The sequence below is a fragment of the Phocoena sinus genome, chromosome 8 (assembly GCF_008692025.1).
Source record: "Phocoena sinus isolate mPhoSin1 chromosome 8, mPhoSin1.pri, whole genome shotgun sequence".
Lineage (NCBI taxonomy): Eukaryota > Metazoa > Chordata > Mammalia > Artiodactyla > Phocoenidae > Phocoena > Phocoena sinus.
Window position 1 is genome coordinate 63,521,465 of NC_045770.1, and position 21,523 is coordinate 63,542,987.

Below are 21,523 nucleotides of genomic sequence, written 5' to 3' on the forward strand. Positions count from 1 at the left end.
ATGAAGCACTGAGAAAACACAGTGGGGATGCAGCAGAGTCAGAATGTAAACGGAAGCAGTGTGACTGTGGAGCCTGCACTCTTAAGCGCAAACTAAGCTACCTGAGGATGTCTGCTGCATGCAGGAAAAAGATGACTCTGAAGTAATTTCAAATGACAACAAGGTTTTGTTAACTACTTTTGCTTTAGCCCCAAGATACTTCCGCACCACGTTATGAGTGAGGTATAGATTTCTCGCCAACTCCAAATAATAAAACCCACCAAACTTTGACAAATCCAGGGAGGTTCATTGTGATTGCTTAGCATGAAGCGTCTGCAAAGTGCAGTACAGGCATTGAATAGTCATTAGTCTTACTTTTGTTTCTCACAGCTGAGACTCTGGCAAAGTGTGCGAGAAGGGCAAGGTGAGAGATATAGAGAATTCTGGGGACTCCTGCTTCCCTAAAGTTCTTGAAAGAAATTAGCAAAGGTTAAGAAGCGTTTTCTCAATCTACATAAGATAGTTCAGTACATCTGAAACCCAGGTAAGAAATATCCAACACAGCTTAGCATCTGAACTATTATCTGCCCACCCAGAGATTCCATTAGTAAAACTATCAATGATGTAAGGGACCACATTTTGTGAGATTATTTGTTTCTATTTAGAAACACGGAATCAAATGATTCTGAAAATGGGGTCAGTGTGGCGGCTGGTGGCTGCCATCATGGAGGGCTCTTTCCTGGGGCTATTCTTGGCCTCAGCCTCATCAGGGTACAGAAGGGACTGCAGGTAATTAATGTACTTGATTGCGGCTCTGAGGGTTTCCACTTTGCTGAGTCGTTTCTCCAAGTACTCCTCTGGCAGATGATGTCGGAGCTGGGCATAGCCTTCATTGACACATTTCACCCGCTGCCTTTCCCGCTCATTCCTTTTCTGGATAAAGGCTGGCCTGTAGGAGTCTTCACACCTTCTGTAATTTGGATAAGGCATTGGGAAGGAGAAGGCGCAGGGTTCCCCATAATCTTCCATGATCAAAGAGTCACTGGAAAAAGGCAGCAATGGCAGGTCTTCAGAGTAAGGAGATGGCACCGGGCCCTCAGGGTACAGGTGGAACATGATCATGGGGTCCCGATAGAAGGACCTGGTCAGTGGCAAGTGGGTGGAATCAGAGGAGACAGGCAGTTTGTCTGGCAGATTGGAGTAGCTTCTATTGTCCATCATTTCCTCTTTAGCCTGGAAACAGAACCAAGTTTATTAATTTGGCCAGATCAAAAGAGAACAGATATCGACAGAGATCAGAGACTTTTCTGCTTTGATGAATAGTTTCTGAGCTCATTCTGAAAACTTGATGGGGTTACAACATTCTTTGGGTAGTAAGGGAGAGGATTTTTGATGGTACACAGAAACAGCATGAAATAACATTGACTTGCCTTGTGAGAAAGTTATTCCCTTTCAGTCCTTATGATTACAAGGATATATCTTTAGTCTGATGAGAGTGTGTTTTCCATACTACTAGAATGCTTTCTAATCCTCCTCATATGGAAGCCTTCAACAGGAATAGTATCTAGCTAGAATCTAATAATATTTTACTATTAATTTCTGTTTATTGTGAATTATACTGATTTCACATTTACAGTAGTGCCACAAAGTCTCTTTTAAAAATAAAGCTACTTGAGTAAAAAATGTAAGTTGATTTACAGAAAGATAGTAAGTAAATAGCAGTACAGGTGGAACACTAATATAATGAAGATTGTAAAGGTGTATGCAAATACTGACGTTTGGTAAACACTGAAACACCACAATATTCAAATACGTGTTGGAGAAATTACAAACTAGTTAGTGATCATGCAACCTCACAGGCATAGCCTTCTTAAACGATACCTGATATGCCGGGGGCAAAACTGAAAATAAAAATAAAAAAGGAATCATTTGCTCTTAAAAATTCACTGTAAGATTCCCTTAATGAGAAACTCCCCTAACACATTTAAAACATGGTCAATTAACATATTTTTACTTAGAACTTTAAATATATTGAGTAAAGTGCATCTGTATTTAGGTGTTTTTGTTTCATGGAACTTAAAGTATAATAGTCCAAGATGTCTCATATCAACACATTCCCTTCTTCTGAATAGGCCTGCATCCAGCTTATTTATTACACTACCATTACTTTTTGCCTTTGACTGTAATAATGTGGTCACAACGGATTTCACAGGAACATTACAGTGTAACTAGTTAACTGGAAGTCAAGGAAGTGCTGTAGGAAAAGAGCGTTTTTCTTTCAGTCATTAACATTCTCAAGTTTCAATCTTGGCTTTGCCTCTTCTTAGCTGTGCGTCCTTAGGCAAATTTCTTACCCTTTCTGAGCTCTGGCTTATTCCTATGTCCAACTGAGATATCAACTATTCTGCAGGGTGGTTGTGAGGATTAAATGAAAAAAAAATACATAATGCACTAGGTATTAGTTCTTTTCCTGTTTCGTTTCTTAACAGATGAATACTTGTGCAGCATCCCTTTCTCACCTGCACCTTATAGAAAACCTGGCCTATATTTTCCCTAACACTGGAAAATCAAACATTGATCTATCCAAAGCACATCTGTTGAGAGATGAAGAACATACCCAAAATGGAAAAGGAAAAGCCACATGAAATCTAATTTTGGGCTTTCAGAAAAGAAGGAAAGGTGGCTTTCTTTTTCCACAAAAAACCCAGCCCTAATGTTTAAGGGCAAGATTAGGTAAACACTGGCACTTGTTTCTCTACCTGAGTAAAACAAAACTCTGCAGGCTGCACTATGTAATGACAGGAGCAGTCTCTAAGCACCAGAAGTCAAGTGCAATAAAGTGTATTACGATTCTTGTGAAAAAACCTCTCCTATCAAGTATGGCTACAGAAAAGACAAATGACTCTGGAACCAGAAAGAGCAGTAGGGGATGGGGGATAGCGGATGAGGGGTGGGAAATGTGAGTGGTGGGGAGGGTTATAATGTCATGGTGAAAAAGGCTGAAAAAGGAATAAATGCCAGGAAAAGCTCTTCCTAATAGAAGTGTGGTGGTGAGGGAATGAGATAAGTGCCATAGGTCCAATTAAAAATCAAAACAGAGGAAATGAAAGATTCCAAATTACTGATCCAATGGCCTAAAATAACTAACATAAAATGAAAATCTCTGGATTACAAACTAGCCAAGATTCTGTCAAAAAGAAAAAGTTGCTAAGAAAAAGAGTTGGGAAATTCTCGAGCCAAGAATTCTAGAGGGTAAGAGATAAAGGATGTGTATGGCCGAAGTTGGGAAATGATGGCACAATGGGTATGGAGCCCCTATTACTACATTTCTGAGAACATCAGCACCTTATTTCTGCCTATAGCTAACGAGCCAGAACTGATACAACAGGGTACCAAAAAGTAAAGGAGATGTCATCAAAGCTAATTACACACAGAATTCTTTCGGTATAGTTCATCCTGACTGATAATTTTAACAATATCTTAAGCCTTGACCCAGATGAAATCTGAGTAATTTGTATACACAACAGGTAATTAATAGTTTCTAGGTTTTAACAAGACGTTGCATAATTCTTGGAAAAAGAGCCTGGTGTCTTTGGAGACACACTGATGAGAAAGCCTTTTCTATTAAGCATTTCCAAAAAGTTCACCAATCAATGTAGCAGCATTTAAACGATCCTTTATTCAAAGAAGAAAATTTAACAACAACAGTGATAGAATGAAAAAGGCAGTAGCGAAGAGGATCGAGATAGGCAGTCTAGTGGCAGCTGGACATGTTTGTAGAAATTGAGTAAAGGTTTTAAAAGAGAGCCCCACAGGCTGTAAGTGCTGTGGCTCCAAAGCCAGATACATGCATAGCTAACAAATGCACCTGCCTTTTAGGGAAAATCTCAGGTGTCTCTTAGAACTCTTCTGGGAAATAAATGATGAGGTCTTAATGATAAAATCCTAAGAGATTCTGGATGCTCTGCTGAGCATAAAAGCTTCAACTTTCTGAGAGATTACAAATATCTAGCATGGAAAAAACAAAAAGCTACAACTGCACATATAACTGAATTACTGAACGTTAGGCCTAGGGAAACCTTAGAAATCCTCTTATCCGATCCCTCATAATTGTTGCAGAGCTAGTAGCAGAGCAGAGGTCAGAACCTAAATCTCCTGACTTCCAAACCCAAAAACACTTTCCGCTCCTCCAGATGACTGAATCATCAGCAAAACTGACTCTTTCAACATATAAGCATATTTGATAGTTTAAGATAATGGAATAATCAGATAGCTGAAAAAATTCATCATTTATCAACCGTGCCTAGGGATTTCCTTAAAAACCTTGTTTTTATTCTCCCCCATGGGCCACTCTGGAGGAGAGTCTCTTACCTGAATTTTGTTGCTGAGAGGCTGTACTTTGGGCTGAGTCAGACTTAACCTGATTTATAGGTGATCATTTAGTAACAACATGCAAAATAGCTTACAGTTAAACAGAACTGCTCAGTCTGGTTTATCTGTTTTCTCTACCTAATATGTAGATATGACAACATACAACAAAACTAAATAGAAAGCTTTGCTTGCAAAATTGGACTCTCGTAACAAATTCTTTTATAAAAAGAATGCCCCCCCATTTATCTGAGTTATATAATCTTATATCAAAATTATTTATGGAAAATATCTTTAAGTGATAATCTCATAATGTGCAAATATTCGCCAATATTTTAAAAACAGAGATGAAGGCCATAACCAGGAAGCTCAGTATGAACCTACATTTTATTAGATATCTATTAAAATGTTTTCCTTCTAAATAAACTATTTTTCAGAGCAATTGCAGATGCACAGCAAACTGAGCAGAAAGTACATAGCTCCCGTTTACCTCCTGCTCTTACACATATGCATATTCTCCTCTACTACCAACAGGCCAGCCCCAGAATGATATATTTGTTACAAGTGATAAACCAATACTGACACATCATTATCACTCAAAGCCCATAGTTTACATTACGGTTCACTCTTGGTGTTGTACAATTCTATGGATTTTGACAAATGTATAATGACATATTATATACTGATTTTTTTTTTTACTCCATAGTTTTGCCTTTTTCAGGATGTCATATAGTTGGAATCATATAGTAAATAGCCTTTTCAGATTGGCTTCTTTCACTTAGTAATATTTATTTAAGGTTCCTCCACATATTTTTGTGGCTTGATAGCTCATTTCTTTTTAGCACTGAATAATATTCCATTGTCTGAATACCATATGATATCACTTACATGTGGAATCTAAAATATGACACAAAGGAACTTATCTATGAAACAAACAGACACACAGACATAGAGAACAAATTTGTTGTTGCCAAGGGGGAGGGGAGTGAGGGAGGGATGGATTGGGAGTTTGGGATTAGCAGATGCAAACTATTATAATATAGAATGGATAAACAACAAAGTCCTACTGTATAGCACAAGGGACTATATTCAATATCCTGTGATAAACCATAATAGAAAATAATATGAAAAAAAGTTTTTCAAAAATTACTTTTATTGTTACATTTCAAAGAGGACATAGGAAGAAAAAAGCCAGTTATCCAATAACTGCTATACCTTTCAGAGGGAGGCAACTGGAACTCCAGTGCTAGTTCAAAGCTGTATACACTACAGCTCAAACAGCTGCCTCTCAACCTGACTGGAGATGCTGAAAAATATGTGTACGTCATCAATCCAGGGAGGCTTGGGTTTAAAAGAAAATTTCTTTATTGCAAGTGTCCAAGTCCTTAGGATTCATCCTTAAAGATACTAGAAGAAGATGAGAAAGACCACACACCAAGACTATGTTTATTCATTAGAGTAAACTAGTGAATGGTCACTTTGTTCTAGGATGCATTGCATCAGACATCACAGTACATGAAGAAAATCTGCATCTTATGAAGTGCTACCAGGCATTTCAGATCCAATTTACCATGAAGTGCAGCCACAGGCCAACCAGATGTCCAGATAATATAGTCAGTGCAAAATTCAAATAGGTAAGTCAGGGCTTTGATGAGGCTGGCAGACTTCAAAATATAAATGAAACTTGAAAATAAAAGGCAAAGTCTATTTACAACAGATTGTTTAGTAAAGTGACTTGAGAAAAGTTATGTTAAGCACTTCCCACGTATCCCTCCCCTACTCTGCCAAAAGCAAAAACAAAAAACACCACACAAAAACCACCCCTGAAAATTATCTTGAAAACCAAATTAAAACTGTGTGGTAAAAAAGAGAGTGCTTTTTCCAGGTAAAGGACTTCAAGATAATTTACAGGCAGACATATTTTTATTAGTAAAAGTCACAAATAGGAAAAGGCTAACGTTGTTTGAGGCGTGTGCTTTAAAAAATCCCTCCATTAATACATTAACAAGAAAAGAAAATACCAAGCATGTTTTTGTGTCCAGTTTTGAATTTTCCAGCGAGAGTTAGTGAAATCAACAGGGCATTAAAACAAAACCCAGGAACACTCAGTCAATTTTTTCCCATTGTCTGCCTTATTTCTTTCTAGTCACCTTGAATTCGATTCCCAATTAGCTGAGGACAACATGACGGTCAAAGACGGATTTTCGCTGCTCTTGAACTTGAAGCTTCCAACGCTGCTGGGCATACTCTACTTTATTCAGCACATTGGCTCGACTGCGGGAGCGGGCCAGCACATCGTGGGCATTTGCAAAAGGCTGGTGATCCTGAAAGTCCAGGAATGGAGAACATCAGACGGTATGGTCCGTGTAAAACACACACACACAGTTATCCAGCCACGGAGATAGGAGCAGCTGGCCTTTTCAAACAGACCATCTAATTTGGCCAAGCACTCTTAGGCACTCAACTACCAGAAACAGGATGAACTCAACTACAGAAATAGTTGGTTCAAGTAAAATAAGCGATGAGGAGGTATTTGTGCAAAGTTCCCATGAGTCACCATTTCCAAAGACATTCCCTTAAGAAGTCAGGATCAAGACAAAGACAGTGGTCATTTACGTTAAAGAGAAGCCCGTCTTGATGAGTGGTGGAAAGAAAATCTATTTTGCATGTTAATATCTATATGTTACAGACACAGAAAGTAGGGCTTTTCCTTGTTTTATTCAATACTATATAGCTAATCTGTGGCTGAGGAAACTCCTATCTTTTAATTTCCTGACTCCCATTATATTAGAATTTTTACTTGCCAGCTTGGGGCCACATTCATCCTGGGAGATGAGTTGACTGGATCCTATCTTGGTTGGTTTCCATCTCTTCTTATGCCCTCAACACCTACATTTCCCCCCTTCCCCAATCTGTAATGAACAGAGACATAGCTCAAGCGCTACAATTACCCTCTAGAGCTAAGGACAGTAAGGAATTATTACTTCAGCATTTCTATTTGGTAAAGACTTGAATCTTTCATTGCTGAGCACACAGTAGCTTCCATGTTAGCTGCCGCATTAGGAAAGAGGCCATTGAAGGGTCACCCAGGTATCTGCAGAAAATGAACCTATCCTGGTCAAAGTAAACCAATGCCACTGATGTTTGTAGTCATTACACAGGAAACCACCATGCTAATCTATGAATGAGATATAAACACAGCTGCCTAAATGACAAAAGGCATTCAGTACTAATTTATTGCTTTTGTTTGCCTTTTCCTTGATCTCTTTTTTCCGAACCTGGGTTAGCAAAGCTCCTAAATGTTCCAACATAGGATAAAAGTCACAAGTCAGACCTCCTAAACTTCGCCTCTCAGAAAGAAACAATATTGTTTTGCATGTTTGCAAAAGCTCTATTATATACCCAGGGCAGGAGTCAGCGTGTCTATGGAAAGCTATACATAACTGCATAACTATATATATAAAACTATAACTAAACAGTGTTTTAACACCTGGTCTTCTTTTTAGAGCAAGATATTTATATAATGTCGACATTTCAAAGACATCAAAGAGTTTTCTGTAAAGAATCTATCCCTGCCTTCTTTACCAAAATTGCTTCAACTTTTCACTTAATTTAGGTAATATCTTTTGCAAACCCCATTCTTTTTTTAACCTTACAAATGAAAATAATAAAAACAATTCCACAAAGTTCAAATGTTTCAAAGATGTAAGAAAGAACATTAGGAAAGAGGAAGGCAGCTAATGTTGTTGGCTTACTTTATTTCCCATGAGGAAATAAACCGATCCAAGGTCATCTAACAAATGAGCACAAGCACAAGTCTTAGCTTCCCTAAACGTGACTTGGTGTCATATCTTAACACACTGATTTTGTTCAGGTAGATTAAAATGACACGATCCGAATACGGTGCCTCAGTGAACTTGTATATAAAACATTATTACCATTGGTTTGTTCTGACATAAACAAGACTGGGAAGAAGGATGTACTTTACCAGCAGAGTGCTTCTCAATTTCATAGTCCTGTTATCTACTCTTCAAGGTAGGGAGAGAAACATCTTCTTAAGGAACAAATTTAAAGGACTAAACACACAGTTAATCCTTCTGGCCTATTCTCCATCCATCAGAACAAGACTGAACTAGCTGCTCATAGTCATGGATGCCAGGAGAATGCAAATAGAGATTTACTCTTTATATATGTTTGTACTTTTTATACCTGATAAAATTACAATAAGTACAAAACATGTTTTAATGTAATGCTTTGATAATAGCAATGATGTGTCGTGGATATATAATACAGTAACTATTGCGACTACTCACAGTGAGCTTCTTAACTATTTGTGCTAACTCTCACTTGATTCAAAGTACTCTACACCCAACAAAAATGGAAAAAATTAAAACAGAATTTAACTGAGAATTTAACAAAAGCATGTATAAAGGCACATAAAGAGTGAAGAACTATCATCTTGAATTAGCAACAATTGTAGGAATTTAAATTGAACTTCTTTTTGAATGGAGTTGTTACCATAAATTCATACCTGTGTTTAGAAAACCTCTCTCTGCCCAGAATCAATTTAACTGATATGCAAAAGTCAGCCAGGCCTCTCAAGACAATGTTCTCACATGATCGACATGCTCACAGAATCAATCTCTGGTGAACAAAATGGTTACTAAGCACATGGTCCCATCAAATGCCTTTCCTACATGTTTTTATCTATACATTTGTGCATCCATTTCTTTTATGTTCTGTGTATTACATTAATATTGTCTATCCCTAAAATCAGGAACCAGATATTTAATGCTATAAGGGATGTAGTTTAAGTCACAGTTTCTGTCTCTGTGCCTATAGTGAAACGGTTTATGTGGCCTTTGATACATAACGTTTTCATATGTTAGTAGTTCTCAACTGGGGGTGATTTTGACCCCCAGGAACATTTGGCAATGTCTGTGGACATTTCTGATTGTCATGACTGGGATGGGGCTTCTAGTGGGCAGAGGTCAGGGATGGTATTAGATATCATGCAGTGAACAGGACGGCCCCCTACAACAAACAATCATCTGACCCAAAATATCAATGGGAAATGTTGTATGTGAATGAAAATTAACATGGGAACAGTATTTGAGACTCTAATTCTTCCTGATATGGAAAAGTTACTTGTTATGTGTTGGTTGAATTACTAAAGGAAGCAAAGGGAAAAGAGGCAAAGAGAGGTATTTCTATGAAAGTTCTTCACAAAACAAAAATGAAATCTTGCTCAAATTAAGTATTCAATATCGATATTCATGAGACAAGCAGGCCCTGTAATTATAACTTAGGCCATTCATTCGGGATCCCCTTTCTCATCTTTTACCAATGGGTCCACAAGCCATTCCAGAGTAAAAGGACTTTTGACTGTGATTGGCAAGGCTTTATCCTGGCTTTGGCTTTTGGAATTGATTCTTGACACTCTACTAAATTTTATTCACTTTAAGAAACATAGTTCAATAAAGTAATCCAAAATAAAAAGTAATTTCTAAAGAATATTATATACGTAATAATGAAACAGTGGAAAATTTGGAAACAAACCCAAACAGGATAATGACAAAACAGACAATATAATTCTCTAAGCCATACTGAATAACAAATTTGTGGACTATGTCAATTTCTCAAAGGTTTTGAGTGAAGTAATATTATATATACAAATATGAATGTGTTTTAAAGATAGGAAGAGAATCAGGAGTGATGGTTTTATTTTTCTCTAGAGTTAAAGATCACAGATTTTTTTAAAGAAGGAGGAAAATAGGAAATATAAAACATCAGCAGGTTATCAAGCTGTACTTCATTAAGAACATTATGGTTTTCATGCTTCCCTTCACTAAAGCCTCTTTGCCTTTTAAAATATTTGGTGATGTTGACAGGAAAGGTGTTCAGGCAGGAGCCTAGGAAGAAGACTATCTCCGATGCTTTTTTCAATGTAAACAGGAAAAGGCAATGATATTAGAATATTAGAATTGTCTTTAGGTTCTAATATTAGAATTGTCTTTAGGTTCTCTGGTGGAGGATCTGCTCCAGATAGGGACACCTATTATGTAACTACTCTTTACATGCACTTTATATCAGATGATGACAGAGACTGGCCTTGAACACCTAGGGCATGCTAAGAACTTACCCCAACATCATCATCGCTCTGTATCAATTGTGAATGTCCAAATAGGCGTCTCTTCAGTATGGGCTCAACCAGAGTAAGATATACCATGTACAGAAGCAGAAGGCCCAAAATGGAGAGATAAATAATAATGGTAACCTAAAGGAAATTGAAAATAAGTTATATCTCTGTTCAAGCCAAGAAATCTGAATATTGTATAATAATGCTGAAGCCACAGTGAAGACTGATCTATCTGTTAAGCATATAGGATTTCTATACAAACCAGATTCCAACATAAGAAATAAACTCAACTCTTCACCAAAGTATTATTTATAGAAAAAAAGGAAAGAAAGCATTTTGCCTTTGGGATCTTTTCACGAGTCTTCAAATTCCATCTTCACCTACTGCGAATCATTTGCACCACTGCTAGCACAGCAGTTCTCTTTTTTCACCTGAATACAGTGTCCTAGATTCAACAGCACTGCAGTCAAGACCACTTTCTGTTAGGATCCCTAACAGAAAATGTAATTCAGATGAATTTCAACAGCATACTGCTTTAGATCAATTTAGATATACAAAAATACATTTTAGGCACATGATTTTCTTGAGATCTTAATTCGTGCGGTGTCAAGCAGTACAGTGTGACACCTCCCACTAGAATGGCTACAGTTAAAGACAGTCAATACCAAATGTTAGCGAGGATGTACAGAAACTTAACCCTCATATGTTACTGGTGAGAATGTAAAATGGTACAACTACTTTAGAATACAACCTGGCAGTCTCTTAAAAAATTAAATATAGGGCTTCCCTGGTGGCGCAGTGGTTGAGAGTCCACCTGTCGATTCAGGGGACACAGGTTCGTGCCCCGGTCCGGGAAGATCCCACATGCCGCAGAGCGGCTGGGCCCGTGAGCCACGGCCACTGAGCCTGCGCGTCCGGAGCCTGTGCTCCGCAACGGGAGAGGCCACAACAGTGAGAGGCCCGCGTACCGCAAAAAAAAAAAAAAAAATTAAATATAAACTTACCTCTCTTAGGAATCTACCAGAGAGAAAGGAAAACATACATCCACACAAAGACATGTATGCAGATATTGATGACAGCATTATTCATAAGAGTAAAAATCTGGAAATAAATGTCCATCAACTGATGAATGGATAAACAAAATGTGGTATGTTCATGTAATAGAATGCTATTCAGTAATAAGAAGGAATTAAGTACTGATACATGCTACAACATGAAGAGACCTCAAAAACATTATGCTGGGTGAAAGAAACCAGTCACAGAAGACCACATATTTTATGATTCCATTTATATGAAATGTCCAGACCTGTAGACACACAAAGCAGAATAGTGATTGTCTACGGCTGGGGGTAGGAATGGGATTAACTATAAATGGTTATGAGGGATCTTTTTGGGGTGATGGGAATGTTCCAAGACTGGATTTTATTTTTTAAATTTTTTTTTAGAAAGTTATCAGGGCCAATACCCAAAGTATTTATTTATTTTTATTTTTTGGCTGCGGGGCATGTGGGATCTTAGTTCCCCAACCAGGGATTGAACCCGTGCCCCCTGCATTGGAAGTGCGGAGTCTTAACCACTGGACCACGAGGGAAGTCCCTAAAACTGGATTTTAAAAATTGGTTTTAAATTTGCTAAAATTTATAAAATTGTACACTTATAATGAGTGACATTTGGGGTATGGAAATTATACATAAAATTTTTGTTAAAAAATAGAAAAGTACAATGATGGTTTCTCTATGGGACAGTACCCTGCTGGAGCAGGAGTTTTCCACAGGGTCAATCACAACAGGAGTCTTTGTAACTGGCATAGCTGAGCACCCCAGATTCCCCTGAAGCTTTTTTTTTTTTGCAACAGGAAAGGGGACCTCCATATAAAAAAATTGGGGAGAAGAACTATTAGCCACCATAATAAAGTAACTGAACTCATTAGAGATCCAAATTGTGATGAGTGATCTACATTCCATTTCCTATAAAAGATAAAGAAAGGAATTCTTAAAATCCAGAACTGATGTTTTCTAGGATAGAGCAGTCACTCTATATATAACTTTTTCTAAGGGTTGAGAGGGCAGGAAGAAGAAGGTCTAATCATCCTGCTTTCTCACTGATCTTTGGCATACGTGGCCCGCAGAGAAGCTGGAATGTCTTTCTGGGAAATGTTAATTATACTCAGGGCTTTTTTTGTGCCATTTCACATATCACATCTATCTAAGGTATCCTAATTAATGCACAAGGCATCTCAATGAGGCAGGCGGAGAGCAGGCCCATTGCTCCTTTTAGGGTGCGGGCTGGGGATGAGAAAGGAGGGGGTAAGAGGGTGCTGGGGAACAGGATGGAAGAGCAATAGTTTAGGTAACTAAATAGATTTCAAATGTCCAAAATTTTCTTTCTTGTCTAGATACCAACAGAAACTGTTCCAGAAGCAGAAAAGATGGATTATTGTTTTTTTACCTTGATCGTAACAGAACTTCTCTCCTCATATTTGCATTCACAGCGTAGACAGTATGCTTCTACGTCAGGCCCCCGCACAGGCATGGGGTCCACAACATGAAGGCAATCGCTGGAAAAACAAAGATAAAATACTGCCTAAACCTAGCTGGATTTTCTACTTGCACTGATCAAACCTTTCCTGAAATCCGGAATAATCACTGAACTTTCCCAATGAAAGAATGAATATAAGGAACGAATAATCAGTAAGGGAAAGGAAATCATTTCCTCTCTAAACATTAGCAATTTGGTAAGCTTTAACAGTCTAAGAAACCATAAAGACACACATGTAGCAGCTATTTTCAAAAGTGCTATTTATAGTTAAAAATGCACCTGAAAAATCCCAAATGGGACTGAAAACTACTTAGCAGATCAAGTCATATTTAGACTTGTTCATTTAGCAAGTAAAACTGCCTTAAATGATTTAAAGTGACCTGGAGCATTATTCAAATATGAGATTACCTCTTTTATGAATTAACTAATATCATCTAAACTGCCACAGTGTGGTATATGAATGGCTAATCACACATAAAAGTTGGTAAATTATGAAACTCTGAAAGCTGAACACCAGAGTAAGAAACAATTACTTTTCTTAATGAGCAAAAGTCTATTTAAAAAGCATGGAGAAGTAGGATTAGGACAACAAAAATATTTTAAAATGAAAACACTACCTGGCAACAGTACCTAAAAATAATAACAGGCTGAATGTTTTTGTGGTTGGACGTTTATTTTCTCCCCATTTTCCAGGTCACTTATTTACGGCTTACGATAAGCAAGCCTAACCAAAAAATCTTTTTCCCAGAAATCTGTCAATTCTAGGAAATAATTAAATTCTTACTCTCCCCAGCTATTAAGGGCCCACTACCCTGATCACCTTCAGCAAAGGCAGGCAAAGCTTTGCTGTCCTCCTGCTGGCTGCTGGGCAGTTTCCCTCCCTCTTGTGCTCTCTCCCTTAGGCATGTTTGGCTGCCTCAAGAACTCTACCACAGCATCCTGTCTCACTCCACCCACCTTCTTGAGGGCATCCAATGCTCCAGGCTGATTCTTTCCCTTTGCCCTATCAGAACGTACTTTTTTGTGTTCTGTTCCCTCTGAGCTGTGGCATAAGAAAGAAAACCCAAAATGGCATAAATGATAAAAGTCCAGTCAGTTTTCCTTAACAGGTAATTTAATTTTAACAAAGGTAGTAATGAAAAAATAAGTCTCAACTGGCAGACTTTCAAATAAGAGTAAGGTCCCACAATTCACACCATACAAGTGTGTGGTATTTGTTCCAAATGTACAGAAGACCAGGAACGTATCCAGCTGGATGCAGGCATAAAATAGGCAGAGGAAGCTAAATCCCACTGCAGGGGTATCTAGCTCAGAATCATAGAAGTCATCCAGCCCAGCACTCTCGGAGAGGTCACCTGTACAGGTCAGAGTAAAGTAATAGGTAAAAGGACCAGAATCCAGGGCTCCTGCCTCCTAGGACAGCCCCCCTGTATCTCTCTGAACCTCAGGAAAATGAGACTTATCTCCTACTTAGTTTTCTATTTCAGCTTCAGAAGCCTTAGTAACAATACTTAAGAATTACTTGGGGAATGTAAGTGTTGAGTATTCCTTTGGAAGTACAAATACAGTTTAATAACAAGGAGATTTTGAGTGCTGTGCAGGATGGGAGAGGAAGCAGGAAGGTTGGTTCTGGCTGGCCACTCATTGTAAACACAGAACCCAGATACAGAACACAACCACTTCAGGAACTAGGCGACACCTCCCCCTAGTGCCAAAAGGAGGACATTATCAGCTTCAAATCACGCCTCAAACACAAACCAGAGAACTCAAATTTTTCTTAAATTAGACAGTATAGGTCAATGAAGAATTAAAGCTAACAACTGGACAAAATGGAGAGGCCAGGAGGTAAAATATATATATAGGGTCAGATAAGATATTGGAAGCCTCGCAAAGCCATAACATCTTGATTAGTCATAACTTGCCTACCCTTCTAAAGCCAGTTAAAAAACTTTCAGTGACATCTGTGAACCAACCTATTCCTAGTAAAAGGCTAAGCTGCAGGAAGGAAGCAAGGGAGAGAGGGAAGAAAAATTCCAAAGCAAGCCTAGTTTTCAACTGTTTATTTTCAAAGCTCCCTATTTTCACCAATAACCAGGGATAAATGATATACGGTTCTCTGTGAACCTGGAAAAACAAAAAGTCAGTGAAAAGATTAGTGCTAAACACTTGAATAGTGAGTTCATTTGCCACTCAAGTAACAGGCATCATATTCTATTACTGATAATAGAATAAACTGATTGTAAGTGCTCAATTTATTTGGAAAATTTATAGGAATAACTTATTTGAGTTTTCTTTTCATATAAAGTAACTTGCTGATATAAAACCTAGAAGAATAGCTAAATCACTTTGTAGTATGAGACAATTTAAAGTAGAACACAAAAGCTCACAAGAAGTTCTCAAGAATACACTCACCAAATGTCGGATTGAACCATGGGACGAACAGACAATGACATCAGAAAAGCTAAACATGCTCAAAGGCTGCCTTTTCTTATTCAACGTCAGCCTGGAATATTGTAACAGAATGAATTTAATTCTGCTTTCAAACTTTCGGGGCTATTTAGCTGTGAAATAGGGCACACGTGAAAGTACAGAACATTTGGAGCTATTTTTCTTCTAGGCCTATCCTGGCAATCTTCCATTACAAACCATAAAACGTCCCAGTCCAGAGTAAGGAGCCCACCTATCCTGCTACAAAATAACTGCTTCCCAATCATTTTACAGCACATGTAGAAAAAGCTATTATTTGTAAGGTCCACTGGGATAAACAGAGAAGGCTGCTGGTGGCTAGCTAGTCAGGATCCCAGTCATCACAGGCCTACTTGATTATATGCCAAGGGCTGAAGGGATCAATGACTTGGCACACCTATAACCTATTAATAGCACACCAATTGGTAAACTCTGATATTCATGGCTCATTCCCATTCCTTCCTTAGCCTTTTGACACTTTTAAACATAGTCTCCTATATCTGACAAGATATCATCAAAACCTACAAATTGGGGCTTCCCTGGTGGCGCAGTGGTTGAGAGTCCACCTGCCGATGCAGGGGACGCGGGTTCGTGCCCCGGTCCGGGAGGATCCCACATGCCGCGGAGCGCCTGGGCCCGTGAGCCATGGCCGCTGAGCCCGCGCATCCGGAGCCTGTGCTCCGCAGTGGGAGAGGCCACAACAGTGAGAGGCCCGCGGACCGCAAAAAAAAAAAAAAACCTACAAATTGTAAAAGCTCTGACCCAGATAAATGAGGCTTGCTTACCTTCCACTGAGAAGCAAGAGGGAGGACCAAAATTTAAGGGGACACAGAAGGGTAGCTATGGGTAGTTTGGGTGCCACAAACTCAGCCCCATCCCAATGTAAAAGCCTCCCTGCCTGGGGATTTGGGCTACATTCTTTTAGGCCTACATCATGCACTCAGGGCCTTACTCTCGCTTTTTCAAATAGAAATGGAATTCAACACTTTTGCTTAAAGAGAAAACAATACATTGGATGAATATCCAGGGCTAACAGTGGCAACCAAAGAAAGAAATTTGACAGGTAATTCAGTAATCCAGAATACTTACCAGTCTTTTTGGGATATGTTCTTATTATAAATACGCCCAGAATTATCTTTATAGGGAGGACAGATACATTTACATCGGACATCCTCAGAATTCTATAACCAAAATAGAAACTTGTTGACAGTTTATCATCAATATTTTTAAAAACTGCAACTTACACATTGTGCTAAGCATCCCCGCCAAGTATTCTAAAACCATTCATTTAAAATTTTAAATAACTGTGAGATATACAAGTTTTTAAAAGCCATTGGTAATGCTAATGAATGATTATATACTACATAAAATTATTTTGAAATAACTTCTAGTATCTGTGACTTGTTAATCACATTTTTGTGTCACATGACAATCAAACTGTGCTAATGTTATCACCATCTCCCTGCTAGTAGAAAGACGAGGGAGACAGAGAGCTGCGCCTGCAGATAAGAATGCTGATTACAGAAGGATGGGGAAATATCAAACTAAAAACTACTCACAAAACAAATCACAATTCTTCTACTCACCATCCTTCCACCCTCTGGTAGAAAGGTATTGCTATGGATAAAATGGGTTGGGCCAGAGTCCTATAGAAGGGATGAAGTTCTGGAGGCACTCAGCTACAATTAGAAAGGAAGTACTGGGTTGGCCAAAAAGTTCGTTCGGTTTAAAGTAAAAATAAAACACACCCTCTTCATTTTCACAGAGAACTTTATTGAATGTATTCACTAACCGAACGAACTTTTTGGCCAACCCAATACATAAGGGAAGTAGTGTGAGTGTAGCTGAGATCAGTTTGGTCTACCCTTCCCAGGAAACTTTGCTTCTAATCCCTGGGAGACAGAGAGGACAGCTACTGATAAAGCAAGTTTCAAGAAGTGGAGGAAGGGGTGACTAAATTTATGAATAGAGGGAGTAGGAGATGCTTCCCCAACAAAGGGGAATCTAATCTGAGAAGGCAGCAGCTCATTAGTCTCCAGAGGACCAGGTCCAAAACTCCTATATATGGTGGTATATCTGGCAGAGTTGGTAATTCATTTACTCATTGAGCAACTACTGAGTGAGCATTTGTCCTGTGCCAGAACTTGTGTACAATGAGGTGGATTCAGATAAGTGTGAGACATGGTTCCTGCCCAGAATTAGGACATGCCCAAGTAAAGGAGACTGACAAGTACATGGTTACAATATACCACTTAGAGTGATGACAGAAGATATGCAGAGGGTGCCAGCAGTGTTTTGAAAGTCAGGAGACTTGCTGCTGTCCCTGTTTCTGGAGGGACATAGGGAAGATTTCAAAAAGAACCCTTGACCTAAACAACAAGGATCTATTGTATAGCACAGGGAACTAAACTCAATATCTTGTAATAACCTATAATGGAAAAGAATCTGAATTACTTTGCTGTACACTTGAAACTAACATACCACTGTAAATTAACTACATACTTCAATAAAAAAAGAACCCCTGACCAAAACCCCCCTGATCTGTATACCTGTCACCCATCTTTCCCAGCCCCTATATTTAAAGGTATTATAGAGTAAACCTCCAATTTAAAAAAGAAAAATGTCATTCTGTTTTCCCATCACATGAATGTGCAGGCCATCTGTTTTCCCTAGTAATGAGCGAGCTCATCAAGGACAGGTCTGGAGGGTATGGTCACGAAGGGGACTAGATAGCAGCATGAGGGGGACCAGAAGGGCCAAGAAATGGAGCAGGGGAGAAGGCCACAACCTCACCTTTCCTGTAGTTTGGATCCTCCCTTACCCTCTAAATTATCAAGAAGAGAGAAGGCAAGAAAGGGGCCAGGAGGTCCTGGAGGGAGTCAGGTGAGGATATGAGGCCAGTAAGAGAGACTCCTGTAGGTCGTATTGAGAAGGAAGGCTGCCAGGAGAAGCAAGTTCCCGCAGTGGGAAGGGATGAGTTCAGGGGTGAGTTGAGAGGAGTTAGTTCCTAAGAGGGAAGACAGCTGTGAGATGCGGGCTTCCTATCATTTCGGCCTGGGGAATTGGGGCAGTGGTCTGTGAAGCCGGTGGAGGGCGGCGGTGGACTATCAGAGCTCAAGCGTATAAAGTTAAAGGCTCTTAGAGTTGGAAAGGCTGTCAAGTTTGAGGGAGGCGGGGTGCTGTCGGGGCTGGGAAGGGAAATTCAAGGAGGCGGAGATGCTGTCCCGACTCTGGGCGCCGTCAGGGCCGGGTGGGGCTGGGGCGGGGTGTCAGCTCCGCGGGTGGGAGGGGTGCGGGCGGGGACCGCCAGACAGCTGGAGCAGGAAGGCTGGACTGCTCCCTGGCCGTCGGGAGGGTTCCGGGTGGTAGTCAGACAGGGCTGTGAAGCTAGGGGGTCGGGCTGTCAAGGATGGGAGAGGACTTGGGTGGAACGCAGGTGGACAAGGCCGAAGGCAGGGGAGGAGCTCCGGTCTGGGGCGAGCGCGGGGCGGGACTCACCTTGGCGGCGTCCGACAGCTGCACTAGCAGCAGCACCGAGAGCGCCAGGCAGGACAGGCTGAGCATGGAGCCGAGACGAAGGAGGCCGGCCCACAGGGTCGCCATCGCTGCCAGGCCCAGCAGTCCCCACAGCCGGAGCCCCCGAGACCTGCTCTCGGTTGGGCTCCGGCTCGGGCTCCGGCTCTTCCGCTCGCACTTCCGTCTGGGCCCTCGCGTCACGGGCCGCGCCGGGTCAGCTACGAAAAGCATTCGCCCCGGAAACGGTTCCCGGTGCGAAGGCCGGGAGGCTGCGCGGTGCCCCAGAAGCAAAGGCGGCCTCTCGGGGGCGCAGCGTGGGTCCGGCGGAGCTTCGAGGTGATAGGCCATCTTTCCCCGGCACCGAGGCTGCGGGGCTGTGGGCCGCCAGTGCACTAGCAGGTCCTCCAGCCCAGGGAGACCCCCACCCCACCCCCCAGCAAGCCCGGGCTGTCAGCGGGGGGGCGGGGGTGGGGCCGGGGCCAGAGCGACCCCTGCGAGGCCGGAGCAGTTCGTTGCCGGACCCAGAGTGAGCCTAAAAAGCCCCAGGAATTGCTGAGAGGCGGCCCGTCCCGGCCGGCGCCGGCGGGGCGGGTGTGAGGCGTGGGTACAGGTATGGGACTGGCCGAGCCATCGCTTCGCGGGATGCCCACCCCCAGTCAGAGGGTCGAGAGGTCCTCTCTGGCACTTTGGGTACTGACCTGCGGCCCACTCGCATCCCGGACCCCACTCCCCGCGAAGTTGCTAACAGTCTGTGAGCTGCCTTCTTGGGTGTGGCCTCTGTTTGGGCCTCCCCGCTTGCCTCCCACTGCGGGTCTGACCACCTAAGTAAGCCCAGCCTGCCGCCAGGAACTGGGAAACAGCGGAGGGGCTGGGCTGGGCCAGGCCTGCCTCCGGAAGGTGTGGAGTTGGCGAGAGAACCGCCCTAGTAGCCTCCTCCGTCCACGATTCCAGAAGGTGGGGGATGGCGGCGCTACAATCCTATTCAAGGTGGCTGGTCCCCTAAGTCAGAAGCCGGGGAGCACTGACCCATCCTTCCCAGAGCGGGTCATCCTGAAGGGTAATTTAGGATAACCTTGGAGATGGCATAGTGTCTCCAATTGAAATACTTTTCAGTTAGTAGAGACAGTGGGGTTGTAGTGGAAAGGATGCAGGGGCTCATCATAACTTCTACGGATTTTTTGAATGACCTTGGTTCAAACACTTCCCTTTTCTGGTCTCAGTATGAGGTGACTGAACTCTTACCTATGCATTTCAAATTCTGCTTTCATGGAATACCCCGTGTTTCCTTTCTCTAAGCAAAACTTAAAAGGTGGTCTTTTCCTAGTTTGTGGAAATGTTTAATTAACGGATAGAATTTTCTCAGTATTTTTCTCCCATGTGATTCTTGTTGATGCTAGACTCTAACACAAGGTGTCTGATGCTACGCCAAATATTTTTAGCCCCTTTCAGTCCCACATGGCAAGTGGTTCCCGGTCCCAACCAGAACCGGAATGGCAGGACTAGATGACTTTTCACCAAGGCCCCTCCAGGCTGCCTTCTGAAGATGCTGTTACGTTAGTTAATTATCAGGTTTTCTTAGCGGGTGTCCTGCTGGCCAGAGGACAATCTGGAGACACCAGGGGTCAAATGTGTCTGACTGTGATGCACTTGTGGATTTGTGATTGCTAAAAGCTGTCTTATCAGCAAGTTTGAGATCAGTTTTGGGTTAGTTGTCTAGGTCTAGCATCTGAAGGGAGTGATTACTCTGGCTGAAACCTCACAGGCTTTCCCGTTCTTCAAAATTGTTCTCAGGGCCTTGACTCGGGGTACAGAGACCTAGAGGAAATATATAATAGTGCCTCACCAAGTACACTCAGTCTGGGCAGAATTTTAGAGTTACACTGTCAGATATTGTAGTCACTAACCACATGTGGCAATTGAGAACTTGAAGTGTGACTGAATTGAGATATGCTGTAAGTGTAAAATATACTGAACCTTGGGCTTCCCTGGTGGCACAGTGGTTAAGAATCTGCCTGCCAATGCTAGGGGACTCGGGTTCGAGCCCTGGTCCGGGAGGATCCCACATGCACGGAGCAACTAAGCCCGTGTGCCACAACTACTGAGCCTGCGCTCTAGAGCCCGCGAGCCACAACTACTGAGCCCGTGTGCTATAACTACTGAAGCCCACGCGCCTAGAGCCCATGCTCTGCAACAAGAGAAGCTACCGTGATGAGAAGCCCGCGCACCGAAGAGTAGCCCGCTGCAGCTAGAGAAAAGCCTGCGCACAGCAACGAAGACCCAGTGCAGCCAAAAATAAAAATTATATATATATAGATATATATATATACTGAATTTCAAAGACAATATGAAAACCAAAATATCTCAATAATGTTTTTATATTAAGGTTGAAATATTTTGGATGCATTAGGTTAAATAAAATGTTATTAAAATAATTTCACTTGTTTCTTTTTACTTCTTAAATGTAGCTACTAGGAAATTTAATATTTATATTAGATATAGCTGTTCTAGAATATAGGA

The 21,523-nt window shown here is 41.2% G+C and overlaps 2 protein-coding genes across 6 annotated transcripts; both read right to left on the reverse strand.

The window, feature by feature from the left end:
* Window positions 1–143: 143 nt before the first annotated feature.
* Window positions 144–19,885, reverse strand: TMEM9B (TMEM9 domain family member B). 5 transcript variants are annotated; one of them, XM_032639432.1, is made up of 6 exons: window positions 18,989–19,885; window positions 16,580–16,671; window positions 12,935–13,043; window positions 10,490–10,624; window positions 6,498–6,671; window positions 144–1,212 (listed from the first exon to the last, which is right to left on the reverse strand). In XM_032639432.1, exons 1-5 carry the CDS (start codon window positions 19,352–19,354, stop codon window positions 6,516–6,518), a joined length of 858 nt encoding a protein of 285 aa, XP_032495323.1. In that variant the 5' UTR covers window positions 19,355–19,885; the 3' UTR covers window positions 144–1,212; window positions 6,498–6,515. The 5 variants fall into 5 exon arrangements, with proteins under 5 accessions (XP_032495323.1, XP_032495326.1, XP_032495325.1 ...); XM_032639435.1 differs by having other exon boundaries at window positions 270–1,212; window positions 13,982–16,671; window positions 18,989–19,180; XM_032639434.1 differs by lacking the exon at window positions 18,989–19,885 and adding an exon at window positions 17,077–17,144 and having other exon boundaries at window positions 270–1,212.
* On the reverse strand, window positions 270–12,937 carry ASCL3 (achaete-scute family bHLH transcription factor 3). The gene is made up of 3 exons (XM_032639438.1): window positions 10,490–12,937; window positions 6,498–6,671; window positions 270–1,212 (listed from the first exon to the last, which is right to left on the reverse strand). Exon 3 carries the CDS (start codon window positions 1,198–1,200, stop codon window positions 655–657), a length of 546 nt encoding a protein of 181 aa, XP_032495329.1. The 5' UTR covers window positions 1,201–1,212; window positions 6,498–6,671; window positions 10,490–12,937; the 3' UTR covers window positions 270–654.
* Window positions 19,886–21,523: the final 1,638 nt, after the last annotated feature.

Bases quoted from the DNA above. Each gene is read 5' to 3' on its own strand.
- ASCL3 (XM_032639438.1), bottom strand. From the start codon at position 1,200: ATGATGGACAATAGAAGCTACTCCAATCTGCCAGACAAACTGCCTGTC.
- TMEM9B (XM_032639432.1), bottom strand. From the start codon at position 19,354: ATGGCCTATCACCTCGAAGCTCCGCCGGACCCACGCTGCGCCCCCGAG. The intron at 13,044-16,579 runs GTAAGTATTCTG...TTGTTTTTCCAG, and splicing joins AACATATCCCAAAAAGACTG to CGATTGCCTTCATGTTGTGG. The intron at 6,672-10,489 runs GTAAGTTCTTAG...CTGGACTTTCAG, and splicing joins AGAGCGATGATGATGTTGGG to GATCACCAGCCTTTTGCAAA.